Source organism: Centrocercus urophasianus, unplaced genomic scaffold, assembly GCF_019232065.1.
Source record: "Centrocercus urophasianus isolate 14NV4802_14NV808 unplaced genomic scaffold, USGS_Curo_1.0 seq_66, whole genome shotgun sequence".
Taxonomy (NCBI): domain Eukaryota; kingdom Metazoa; phylum Chordata; class Aves; order Galliformes; family Phasianidae; genus Centrocercus; species Centrocercus urophasianus.
The window spans coordinates 20,857-33,606 of NW_024885266.1; the positions used below are offsets into that span (position 1 = coordinate 20,857).

Below are 12,750 nucleotides of genomic sequence, written 5' to 3' on the forward strand. Positions count from 1 at the left end.
TCCAACCTTAGTGATTCCGTGATTCTATGACGCAGACATTTAGAAACATTGATCAGATCACCCTCAGCTGAATCCCCTCTTTTCCAGGCTGAACATTCCCAGCTGCTCCCAGCAATAAGGGCCCTCAGTTCTGAGCCAACGTGAGGGATTTTTACACCCCATTTCACGTATCATTGTTCTTCCTTTTACACTCTTCTAATTGGTGCATTTATTCATTATCTATAAAATGCTTTCTAGAAAAATGCTTGACAATTGTCCTCATCCCACAGATGTTTCAGTGAGAACAGTGTGCCACATTGCGGTTTTATTTTGTAAGTAATTAATTTCAAAATAAGAAAATGGATTGGAAAATTCATCTAAAGTTAATAGAATGTTTTATAAAAGCAATTTTCAAATACGGAAGTATTATTTCTGTAAATGCCTTATTTACACGGAAAGAAGTAGGATGAAGATAAAAAGTTTCACTTTTCAGTGAAACAAAAAATAATAATAGTCCTCCAAAATAGCTGTTATGAAAATAAATGGAAATAAATGTATCTTATGGACCACGCTGTCTCCAGTCAAAGAGAAAAAGAGTTCATTCCCTCTGAAGATAAATTACGACAAAGTGAGGATGAAATGGACCAGGTTCTGCTCTCAGTTCATGCCAGTGTGAATCTGCTGCCTTCTTATTGCTATTCCTTTTTCTTGCTCCAGACAGCTGGAGGGTATGAAACTCTTTCCATCCACAATTTCCAGTGTTAAACAATTAGATTTCCATCCCCGTTTGTGAAGATGGAGGTGATGACAAAGCAAAGGGAATTAAAATGGTGGTCACACCCAGCAGCTGTAGCAGTGGTGTGGAGCCACTATTGTGTTTCATGGTGTGGGCACCACCTCTTTGCCTCTTCCTGCCCCTCATCCCTTCACACTTCAAGGTTGGATGGGATCCTGAGCAGCCTGATCTGGTGGGGGGCACCCAGCCCACAGCTGGGTCTTGGAACGAGATGATCTTTAAGGTCCCCTCCAACCCATTCTGTGATGCTATGAAGTTTTTGTTTGGTTGGCAAGTAGAGCAACCAGGTGAAACTGAAGCTTACCAGCAGCCATGGGGTCTGGCAGGTCCATCGCAGCAAGACTGACATCATGGCCAACTGCAGTTGTGCTGTAGTGATGCAGCCCAGCCCTATAACTTCCCTCAGCATTTATGCCAAAGGGAAAAAATTACTTCCTTCTTTAAAGACATTTCCCTCCCACCCCTCCTTCCAAACACTTCATGTGATTGGAATATACCATGTCTGCTCCCAGAGAGGTTGTCTCTGCTCCCACAGAGGGATCCATGGTCACTGTCCTCCGAGGGCTTTGGTCTTAATCCGGAGTTTGTGAGGCAGAGCTGAAGAGCTTCGGCCCTTTGTGTGATCTTCTGAAGGGGAGGGCAAGCTACATGGGGGTGGAGGAGAAGTTTTGGGCACTTGCTGCTCATCATCTTCATCTGAGACAGTCGTGGTGCTTTCCTTGCTCATCTCTGCCAGACCAGGACAAGGGGATGAGAAGCAGGCACTGCCTGGGAAAGGCAAATGGAACACATGTTTGTCTGGGCAGTGGAAATCGAGGAAAGGAGAGCAAACTGTGGGTCTGAAGGCTGAATCGAGCCTCTTTGGTTGGTGAAGGCCAGGTGTGTCCATAGAAACTGGCTTTGAGTCACAGCCAAGGAAGTTTCTAGATGGGTTAAAGGTTTTGCATGAAAAGTCGGCCGGCTCCAGCACCTTCGGCACAAAGCTCTTTGTGAAGAGGCGGGAACCCCCAGCAAAGGGCTCTGCTTCAGGGAACGGCGAGAGCCCTTTGTGCCCTTGGAAATAAATCCCTAGGAAGTCCTGCAGGGAGCGGCCCTGCTGGGTGCTGGCATCGGGGCTGATGAGCCCAAAGCGCAGTTTGAGGGCCAGCAGCTCCGTCCTGAGGATGGCATTTTCCTCGCTGAGCGCGGCCAGCTGGCTCTCCATGGCGAAGTCATTGAGTCGCCTCTTCTCCCGCGAGCGTTTTGCCGCCTCGTTGTTCTTGCGTCTCTTCTCCCAGTACATGTTGTCCTTCTTCTCATCTGGCATGAACTCCCGTTTGCGCCGGGAGGGTCCGCTCACTCTGCTGTGCAGGAACTTTGCTTTGCTGTGCTGAAGTGTGAGGTCGCCGATGGCGCTCAGCGGTGCCATGAAGTTGTCCATGGTTGTTGACGCAGCTCAGTTCTGCCAGAATTGAGACATAAAGCTGTTACCACTGAAGCTGCTGTTAATCGTTACATTAATAAACAATATGAAGGGGAAAAAAAAGAACAAATTAAGATAGCCATGTGATTTTTTTCCTGCAGTCACACCAGGAACACAGTTGACGCATCCAAGTCTTCGAATCTCAACATTGCCTCAAAGACCATCATAGAATCATAGAGTCACAGAACCATTTGAGTTGGAAGGGAACCTGTAAGGCCATGTGGTTCCACTCCCTGCAGTGAACACAGACACCCAAAGCTCCATCAGATCTCGTCCCCTGACCTTGGATGTCTCTACAGAGTACCCAAAAGTTGACTGAGAAGAGTTAAAGAGGAGACATTCTGCCAACCCTGTGCACAATCACAAGTACTTTGCCTGACTTAAATCAGGATAACAAAAGTTGCTTTCACATACTGTTTATCTCCCACTGATCTGAAACAGCCTTGCTTAGGAGATAAGTCTCATTGCCTCTGTTTCTCAGATAAAGAAGGCAAAGGGAACTGATTTACTTCAGTTACATACCTTAACAGATGAAATAGGATTACAACTCAAACACATCTACTCAGTCCTGGATTCTCCTAAAAACCACTGGTCTTACTTTATAAAGCTGGATTTGATGACATTTGTGATTTTGGTAGGACAATCACAAGGAGTTATCACCACACATCTCCCTCTAAACTACAATCTTCCTGTATCATGTGGATCCTCCAGGAGATCAAATGGGCTGTGCTGATCAGGTGGGGATGTCTAGAAGTAAGCGCCTGCATGTGGTCCCTCTGACACCCTCTATGCAAAATATCTGCTGCTTATTTTTATGGATATAAAGACCTCCAGTGTTGTTGTCTACTCTGCTTTCTGCACAGTGCGGAACTGCAAAATGGACAAATACGCATCTACAGACAAATCCACATTTATGTCTGACTTTGTTCAGCAGGACCAGAGCTCTTTGCTGGTTTAAATCAGGACAAGTTCCAGGAAAGTACGCTGTCCCAGTGTGATTTTGTAATTAAATTGTTTTAGTTTAGCTGTAACTCTTTGAGATCTCAAACCGTATGCGAAGATTCCAAGGGTAACTAAAGACCAAAACAAAGAATCTCCTTTCGCATGAATATGTTTGGGGTAATTCCTCTGGCTCTTGTTTAAATTGACTCCTGAGCTCAGAGCATCAAAGTGAGTGTGCCTGTGGTTACTGGCAGCGTCAAAAGGCAGAAATATGCTATTGTTGTAGGGCTTAATCACTTACCAGGAATTTTTCAAGTTAGTATTTGACGTGACTTCTTTGTTGAATGAGTCAAAGACGAACAGGTGGCTTTTTCACTGTGTAAATTCATCAGCTGCATCGGGCAAAGTAGTTTGTCTTCTCCTTGTCCACCTCTTGCTCCCAGTGCCTGTCATGAGGACGTCCTATAAGAAGTTTCAAGATTGTGGTAACCAACAGACTCCGGTCAACGTAGCTGGGAAAAACATGAAATAAAAGGGACCCAAAAGAGATACGCATGAGACAGAACAAAAAAAGTAACAAAAAACCTGAGTTCTTCCTTCCAGCAAACAACCTCTTCTTCTCTTATCTCCACCCCAAGTAGCCTCTGATGAACTGTACTTTCCAACAGGTTGTACAGAGCCCTCCAGCAAAAGTATATATCTGACAGGAACTGCTTCACTGCAGATGTATGAGGTGATACACACTTCTCTTTAAATAAAACACACTGCCTCATCAAACAATGGTGAATCTGTTGTGTTGGTTTTTGGGTTTTTTTTGTGTTTGATCATAATTTGGGGTACTCAAGTTAGATTATTCTTCTTCCCAAGGATGCAATAAAATTAGAATAGTGCCAGTAAAAGGCAACTGGAACAGGCATAGATTTATTTCTGTATACGGAAAGGCTAACTCATTATTTCTCAAGAATAAAGGACATGCACTGGAGTTATTGGGCAGTGGATTACAAAGAAAGAGAAGGAAGCACATCTTTGTGCAACGCAACATTAAAATTTGTAGTTTTGTTGCCTTGGGATAGTGTGGCCATCAAAAGCAAAAGATAGTACAAAAGATTGCACCAGGCAGATCTTTGGGCTGACTCCATCTAATTGTTCTTGGATAATGAAATATTAGGTGAATTCAAGTACGACATAAATCATTGAATCATGGAATGACTTGGGTTGGAAGGGATCTTGAAGATTGTCTACTTTCAACACCTTTGCTGTGGGCAGTTTTGCCAACCACCTTATCAGCAGCAGATCAGACTGCCCACGGCCCCCACATTTCCAGTGGGTGGGTGATAGAAGCTGTAAAACTGAACACTGCAGTGGATCACATATTTGTCTTAAATCAGAACAGAGAATGAATCGGATCACCTAAAATGCAAACATTTTAATAAAGTGAATGTCTATGTTTTGTTCTTTACAGTTCACTAATCTTTAATGTACAAATAGAAGCGTTACCACTTTTCATATCACCTCTCCTTCTATATGGTAAAGGCTTTTTCTTAAATCTTCACATCCACTCATTTCACCCCTACTTACATCACAAATTCACATCTACAAACACTAGTTCTACTTTTGAGCTGGATCTTGTTTTAAAACAGAGCCAGGAGGGGCATTTTTTAATCAAGAACACAAGAAGGCAAGATTTTTTAACCCACAGCACAAGAAAGATGTGCAGCTGTTGATGTGGATCCAGGGGAAGTTACAACGATGCTCAGAAGGTTGGAATCCCTCTGCTATGGGGACAAGCTGAGGGTTGGGGCTGTACAGACTGATGAAAAGAAGGCTCCAGGAGACTTCAGCGTGGCCTTTCAGTACTTAAAAGAAGCTATCAGGAGGGAGACCAACCTTTTACATGGACAAGGGGAAATGGTTTTAAACAAAAAGATTTAGATTAGATGCTAGGGGGAACAAAAGGAAGAAAGCTTCCAACTACTTTAAAAAAAAACAAAAACAAAAAAAAAGAAAAAAAAAAAACAAAAAAAACAATTCTATTATTCCATTATCCCATTATTCCATTTCACTCCAGTGTCAATTTCTGGATCAAACTTTCATTTCCAGCTTCCTTTCTGTACTCAGTGCAGCACCCATCTACGTATGAGACAATCCAAGGAGATATCACTGGTGTCTGACTTCACCATAGTCAAACTGGCAGCAGAATTTAAGACTGAAAGAGTTTAAATCAGCACAGAGGTTGAGCCAAGCAACCCTTGCTTTATGCTGATGGAAATGAGGCAGGAGGTTGGAGCTCCATGATCTTTAAAGTCCCTTCTATCCTCAGCCATTCTATGATTTACCCAGTTTTACACTCCTCAATCACACCAGCTTAAACTAAATCAGATCTCAGCTACTAATCTCATGCTCCTCAATACTTCAGTATCTAACCCGCGGGAGTTATTCAGAATTTGCCCTGATAAAATGAGATAGTAGCAGCAAGCCCCAGCGAGCACGGTATGATTTACAGCAGAAACCTTTGCAAACTTCTCGCAGGAACATCATGCGGTACAAGCACTGTTAAGCACCTCAGTAAACGTGCTTGTGTCCTCTCTGCTGCTCGGTCTGTGGTTTGGTAATATCTCACAGTGCTCTCTAAGCCTACTGGCCTATTTAAGGCGAAGGGCTATTATTCTAATCACGTTCTTGACTATTTCACATCCATGCTAAGGCAGCGGTTAGCAGCTGCTGCTGAGCAATATGCATTAATCTCTTTTTGTATTTCAATGGGAGATGGCATGATCCTACAGCAGAAAGAAGGGAAAAAAGACAGGGAGAAAACCTATGGACCTACATTACTGAGCTCCAGGAAAACTGCTTCTGTGGTTCATACCAGTGGAAGAATAAATCTCGCTGGCAACGTGTTAAACTTACATTCAAAACAAAACTGACTCAGAAACGACGAGAATCTGCCAAAGTCACGTATTTGCTGCACATCTATTTTGAAAACACGCAAAGGATTGTTGACTCACATTGCCAAATGTTGCTGTAAGGCTGCCAACGTGTTGTGATGCCTCTATGTCTGTCAATGTGTTGCGATGCCTTTTCAGACAGAGCTTTAAAGTTGAGCATGTTCACTTTTTGGACCAGGTTTTCTAAAGGCTGGTTTCCACCACAGTTTTGCATTCCACTGGGTTTTTGCTTGAAAACCAGACTGCAACACCCTGCGAGGATTTCTTTTAAAACTTGTCCATGCCCTCTGAATCTGTACAGAAAGACTTGACTTTCAGGGGGCTGAAAGACAGATCCAGCTTTTTGAATGCACTAAGATTCTAGATTAAATCGTTGCCTTAGGGGCTTAATCACAACAGGGTTTTTGTTAGGGTTGAATTGCAGTTTTCAGTCTTGGGGTGCAAGACATTTGAAACAACATGAACCTCCCCAGCCTCACCAGCAGAACTGCAGGTTCTTACAACTGTAAGCTGTACAGACCTCCTTCAATTCCTCCATATTTGTGATCAAAGCACTGTGCAGGCTGCACTGCCCGCGGCAACTAGCCTCAAAGTAACTCAGGTATTGCAAACCAACCTCAAAATTTTACCGTTTGTTGACAGTGGACTCTAAGACTGGAAATGCTTTGAAAATCTTTTAAAACCTCAGAGTTGCTGATGATTCTTTGCAAGCTACAGAGTTTTGCAGTTCTTGGTCTGCAGAACCCTCAGTGTGTGCTGCTGATGGATAAAGAATCTTCATGTGGTTTGCTCCATCCAGCTCTCCTCTGCTTCCAGGCACCTCCCCCTGTACACTGTGACTCAAGGTAGGACAGTGCATAAAAATATTCTTTTTCTCTGGGGAGAAATCACTTTAAAAAAAAAAAAAAAAAAGAATCTATTTACTTCCTCAGCATTGTTTTATGATATGGGTGGAAAGCATTGGATTTTTGGCAGATTATGCTGGATACACTTGGGTTTTTTATAAACATTTTTCACTTGTCTTATTCCTTCAGTTCCAGCCCTACTGGGTAGACCCTGCCCCAGGAACACCTAAAGTCAGAATAGCTGAATTGTGCCCTTTTCTCTCACCATTTCTGCACTGCACAGTGCGGCACAGCACAGTGACCTCTGAGCTGTTTCATTTGGATGCAGTAATACTGCACAGGAGTTCCCCCAAGCTAACTCACTCCAACAAGATCAATTAGATCAATTAGCATGGCCAGGCCACGCTTTCTAATGCAAGCTGTTTCCTGGCAGCACGTTCAAGACCAATGCACAAATTTGCAGGACCAGACCTCCTACTATATCAGATCAGTGACATTGCTTCTAGAACAAAAGGACATAAGATTATGCCATGCAAGAGCATAGACGACAGATATGAAGTTGTTAATTTTTGTGTGTGTATATTTTAGGTGGCAGCTTTTGTTCTTGTGCTACCAAGAAGGTGGAGCTGTGTTTCTCTTGGTGTGATGTAGGAGAAATCTTGTTCCACCGTTGGTTGGAGGTGGATGTCTGATCACAGTGCATGCACAGCTCTGCCTTGCTCTGCCTACCCAGGGATGGAAAATTCCATTGGGTTCATACAGAACCTGACAAAAAAAAAAAAAAAAAAACGCTGTCACAACAGTTTCTTTAAAAGTAAAGATCAATTCATGAAGATAAGCTCATCATTATCTGAAAGTTACCCCAGATGATACGGTGGTGCCTCATCAAAAGGAAGAAATGAGAGGCGGATGAGACCAACAGGTAAGTCCCTTCCTCTCCGTGGCAAAGAATATCATTGCTGTGAAATCAATGAGGCCTGAGTGTGTTTTTAAAGCAAAGCATAGGCTGCGAGCTTCTCGTGAGACAAGGCAGAAATGCTGCCTTAAGTAAAGCTGCCATTAATTTTTGCAAATCTGTGGCTTTCAGTCTTGGAAATGAGAAGTCGAGAACCACCAGGAAACAATTCAGCACCTTTCTCATCTTTCCTAGATATTACCACCCAAAGTCAGTACCAAGGACATGTGAAAACCTCTTTTGAAAGACTGTGCACAACCATTCGCGAATGACAAAATCCCCCATCCTGCAGACACTGCAAAGACACCACTGTCACAGTTAATGACAATACTTAAGGAAGGAAATCAAAACAAGCCCTATTAAAAGCAACGTGCTGCCCCTAAGTTTCAAAATCCATTCGCTAACAAACAACCATCAGAACAGAACACCTTCTACAGCTGATACTCTTTTCTTTATCTTTTCACTCATCTGTTTCAAAAAGCCCATCGCTAAAGGCTTTCTTTTGGATGGGAGAGCCTTCAGGACCTGCTTGATCGCCCATTCTCCTGTTCCTTGTGCACTCACATCAGCAGTTACAAAATATTCCTGAAATTCCAGTTAGAAAACTGCTGCTGAGCCATGCAGACAGAAGCACACAGCACACAGAAAGCCCCCCGGGGTTCTGCTAACCCAGCAGTGCACTCATTGAGACCCCGGCCCTAAGAAACAGCTTTGCTATAAGTGAACAAACCACAGCCGAGCTCCCCTGTCTTTTCCTGCTCCATCTCTACCACAGGCACCTCCAGGATGGAGGACCAATCGCAGCATCCCCTTTAAAACACTCCTAAATAAAACTCATCTCAGCGCTTACCCTTCTGTTTCAGAATGAGAAACAGAAACCATTCTCACAAAGTAAGTATCCGATCAGGAGCAGAGCACGGCGAGGAGCAGGTACTTCTGTGCACTGTGCCATCCCCATTGCTTTCTGGCAGGAAGACCCCCATCGTTTTGTTCTTCTGCAGTGGTTCCATCGCAGGATCTGATGATGCTCTCTAGAGACGCTCCTTTTGCTTTTTAGAGGAAGGAAGCCATCACTACTCGTTTGCCTTGAAGGCTGCCGGGCCTCCTGTGCTCTCTGAAGTGTGTGCAAAGGGCACCCACTGCAGAATGTGATCACATCTCTCATTCATTAACTGTTAATATCAAGATTTTCTGTCAGAGGTTTCCCTTTCACTCTGCTATCACAGGAAATAAATGAAACTTTTGAAGATGCTGCTAGGCAGAGTCATGCATCTGCCTGAGTTTCTATCACACACAGAACGGGTGAGAAAGCCACTGCTTCTCAAGACGAAACTCCTTATTTCGGTCCCAACTCATTGAGTTTCTCTGTTCCCAAAGCAACTTGGTGCTTATCAGTGCTTTATCAGATTCAAAATACATACTCCTGGGTAACTGAAGCGAAATGGTTACGTAAATTCACCTGTTCCAGTCCTAGAAATAATATTTCTGGTTTAAAATGAATTGCTGCTGTTGAGTTCTGTCTGAAGCTATACTGAAGAGCACCTCCACAAATGCCGTGTGACCTATTCCAGATTCCACCCAGAGCAGCAGAAATCAGTACCCAGGTTATAACGCTTTTTTTACAGAAATCAGCAGTAGAAAAACATCATTTTTCCACGCCTTGAGTTGTTCTTTGCACTATTACTACACACAGCTGGACACATTGCTGTACTCACCACCACCTTTGCTCTCGCCAGCAGTCCTTTGAGATCCCCCACTGCACTGGACCAGTCCTCACCTTCCCAAGCACCAGTAGTGGGGGACACTTCAATCCAAGCACCAGTGGTGGGGACGCTTCACCTCCAACTATCACAGCCACACCGACATGGCAGCAAAGCAAAAGCACACGTCAAGCCAACACTACGTGATAACCGAGCCGGAAGGTGGAGGAGAGACCCAGAAACCAGAGGAAACGATGAGAGAAATTTAAAGGAGTGAGAAACCCAAGGAAATTTTTTTCAAATTTGGCTTTTAAGGAAAAATTACGTCCTGTTGTTGTTCAGATAAGTAAGGATACATAAGGGCCACTGAAAGTCATGGAAGGTGAGAGAAAATGCTGCTTATCTCACTGTCAATTTATTTATCCCACTATTTATTTATCTAATCACAGAACTTTTCAAATAATTTTACCAACACTCTTCAGAAACAGATCTTCAGTGTACCTTTGCCATTCATTTACCATTACCTTTTGTCTGCTAGCAGTAATGACTCCCTCGGTAGAACTACACTTTATGTTGCTTATATAAATAACCAAGAGATTATGAACAGCAGAATGAGGTTTGGCAGATTTGCAACATCCAGATAGATAGACATCTCTGGCCTATGTGGTGTCACTTGGTTTTACAACAAATACTGCCTTATTAACTTGCATTTTATATCTGCCATCTCGCTGCTTATGTAGAAGGGGAAATTTGGTTAATTCCACAGAATTCAGGATGGCGGTTTCGTTTTGTTTTGCATATCAGCTTTTCTCTCTAGAGGATTTTCTACCGCAGATCAACTTGTTATGACCATCAAGTACAAAAATAATACAGGTTTTTGCATGGGATGGAAAGCAAGGCCACAGCTACTGCTACCACAGCAACCTAAGAAAGTTCCAATGGGACATGATTTTGGGGGGCAAAAAAATGTCTGTGGATTCCTCCCTTCTGCCTATAGGGGAGGAATTGCCTTGTTTTAGAGTTCACAGGAACCCATTAAGAAAGGAGGCTTTATGGCACAGCCTTTGGTTTTGTGCTTGTAGGCTGTGCTGCGGTCTATCAGCACAAAACCAAAGCCCTTGGTAGAGATTTATGTACTGTTTTCAAGTGCTTCTAACACCAAATAAGGCCCTTGAAGTGGAATATGTGAACCCTGTAAGTTCATGACTACGACATTCATCCCGCTCTATTAATAATATGTTTTATCTTCTTCACTGTAACATTAAATTTTCACCACAGCAAAATAAGGACAGTGAATCCTGGGCAGTAAACGGGGGTTAAATATTCCCTTTCTTTGCATACAAGTGTCATGAGAAGTCAGCTTTAAAATTCAAAACCAAAACTACTTCGCCACAAGCTTCAGAGATAACACAGTAATTTTATAACACCTTCCTCCGGGTACAATAAACATGCATCACCTGAAAACAGACTGCGTATAATTTCAGGAGTTCATCTGGAATAGTTTTCTCTTTATTCCTGATTCTAATTTGTTTCTGAAAGGGAAATCTGGAGAGGTAGAGGGGGAAATGACAACAACCCTTCCCCATCTTTGAAATGAGATGTAAAAGCTTTTTCAAAGCAAGAAAGGAAAAGGCTTGTTGCCAGAAGCTTTGTGAAGTGAAGAAACCACGTTAAAAGCTGAGCAATGGTAGAAGGAAAGTCTGACATAGTGTAAATGATTAATTATTTAAGCAGTTTTCAACATTTGAAATCATTTTCAATTTGGGATCATTTGAATTTTTGATCTTGGCTCTCAGTTCTTCTAACATGACCAGGGATGTACTGAAAGGCATACACATCAGTACCTTTCCCATACAGAGAAAGCAAAGGGAAGCCAATTACCCAGACTTTGAAATAAAGAATGAGATTTTCAGAACAGGTTTGCAGCTAGGGACTCTACATTTTTTAAAAGCTGGCCATAAGTGTCAAAGAAAGGTCAGGATGAGGAGGAAGAAGATGGAAGCAAAAGGTTTGAAACACTTAGAAACCAGCTGGAACAAAACTGGTGGGTCCTCGACACTCAAGGTCAGGCTGGATGGGGCTCTGAGACCTTCGGAGCTGTGGCTGTCCCTGTTCATTGCTGGGGAGTGGACAGAGTTAATGGTCCCTTCCAACTCCAACAGTTCTATGATTCTAAGAAAACTGATTATGTTGTCAGTGGTTTCACCTAAGCCAATTGGCCTCATCATCTCGACCAGCAAAGCAAACAGCAATACAGACAAACAGCTGGGTTCTCCTTTTGGCCAAGGAAGTCACCTCTCTACTACAGCTCCTCTGCAGAGATTATGTCTACCCCCTTCTTAGGAGCTGCAAATCCAGCACTTTATGTTCACCATGTTATGATCAAGCTCAACTACTCTGCTGGCTGCCATACACACACCAGGGGATGCTCTAGAAACAACAAAATCTGCCCAGTGTAGAAAGCAAATTCTTCTTACTCTCACAGCCAGGAAAATGCAAGCTCCAGAAGCGGCAACAAAAATATCTGAGCACCTCAACAAGGCAAACACAGCAGAACCATACAAGAAAATCCACAAATATAACCACTCCAGTGCTCCTCACTAAGGATAGGAAGAGAAATTTTGGAGAAAGGTATGAGGCACTGCAAGATGGTGAGTGTGCACACATCACGTATGTGAACAGATAGACGGTGTGTTTGCGGGGAGTTGGAATGAATGTAAGGACTTTAGAGAAAAAGAAGAAGAAGGGAAGGGAAGGGAAGGGAAGGGAAGGGAAGGGAAGGGAAGGGAAGGGAAGGGAAGGGAAGGGAAGGGAAGGGAAGGGAAGGGAAGGGAAGGGAAGGGAAGGGAAGGCAAGGGAAGGCAAGGGAAGGCAAGGGAAGGCAAGGGAAGGCAAGGGAAGGCAAGGGAAGGCAAGGGAAGGCAAGGGAAGGCAAGGGAAGGCAAGGGATTGCCTGGTGCCTGGGTCCCCTGGCCAGGACTTACCTTGTAGGTCACACAGGGTCATCCTGCATTGGCTCCTATCCAACAGCACTGTGCAGGGTGAGGGGTGATGAGCTCCTCTTCTGCCTCAGAGCTTGCTTCTGGTGACAGCCCTGTCCTCAGAAACGTGTCAGTGGGTCAGTGA

At 43.6% G+C, this 12,750-nt stretch overlaps 1 protein-coding gene across 8 annotated transcripts; it reads right to left on the reverse strand.

Moving 5' to 3' along the window:
* NFILZ (NFIL3 like basic leucine zipper) lies at positions 1 to 12,688 on the reverse strand. 8 transcript variants are annotated; one of them, XM_042837045.1, is made up of 4 exons: positions 9,640 to 9,844; positions 8,775 to 8,973; positions 3,481 to 3,691; positions 1 to 2,216 (listed from the first exon to the last, which is right to left on the reverse strand). In XM_042837045.1, the coding sequence occupies exon 4, from the start codon at positions 2,193 to 2,195 to the stop codon at positions 1,323 to 1,325; it is 873 nt and encodes a 290-aa protein (XP_042692979.1). In that variant the 5' UTR covers positions 2,196 to 2,216; positions 3,481 to 3,691; positions 8,775 to 8,973; positions 9,640 to 9,844; the 3' UTR covers positions 1 to 1,322. The 8 variants fall into 8 exon arrangements, with proteins under 8 accessions (XP_042692979.1, XP_042692985.1, XP_042692982.1 ...); XM_042837051.1 differs by lacking the exons at positions 8,775 to 8,973; positions 9,640 to 9,844 and adding an exon at positions 12,609 to 12,688 and having other exon boundaries at positions 3,481 to 3,641; XM_042837048.1 differs by lacking the exon at positions 8,775 to 8,973 and having other exon boundaries at positions 9,702 to 9,844.
* Positions 12,689 to 12,750: the final 62 nt, after the last annotated feature.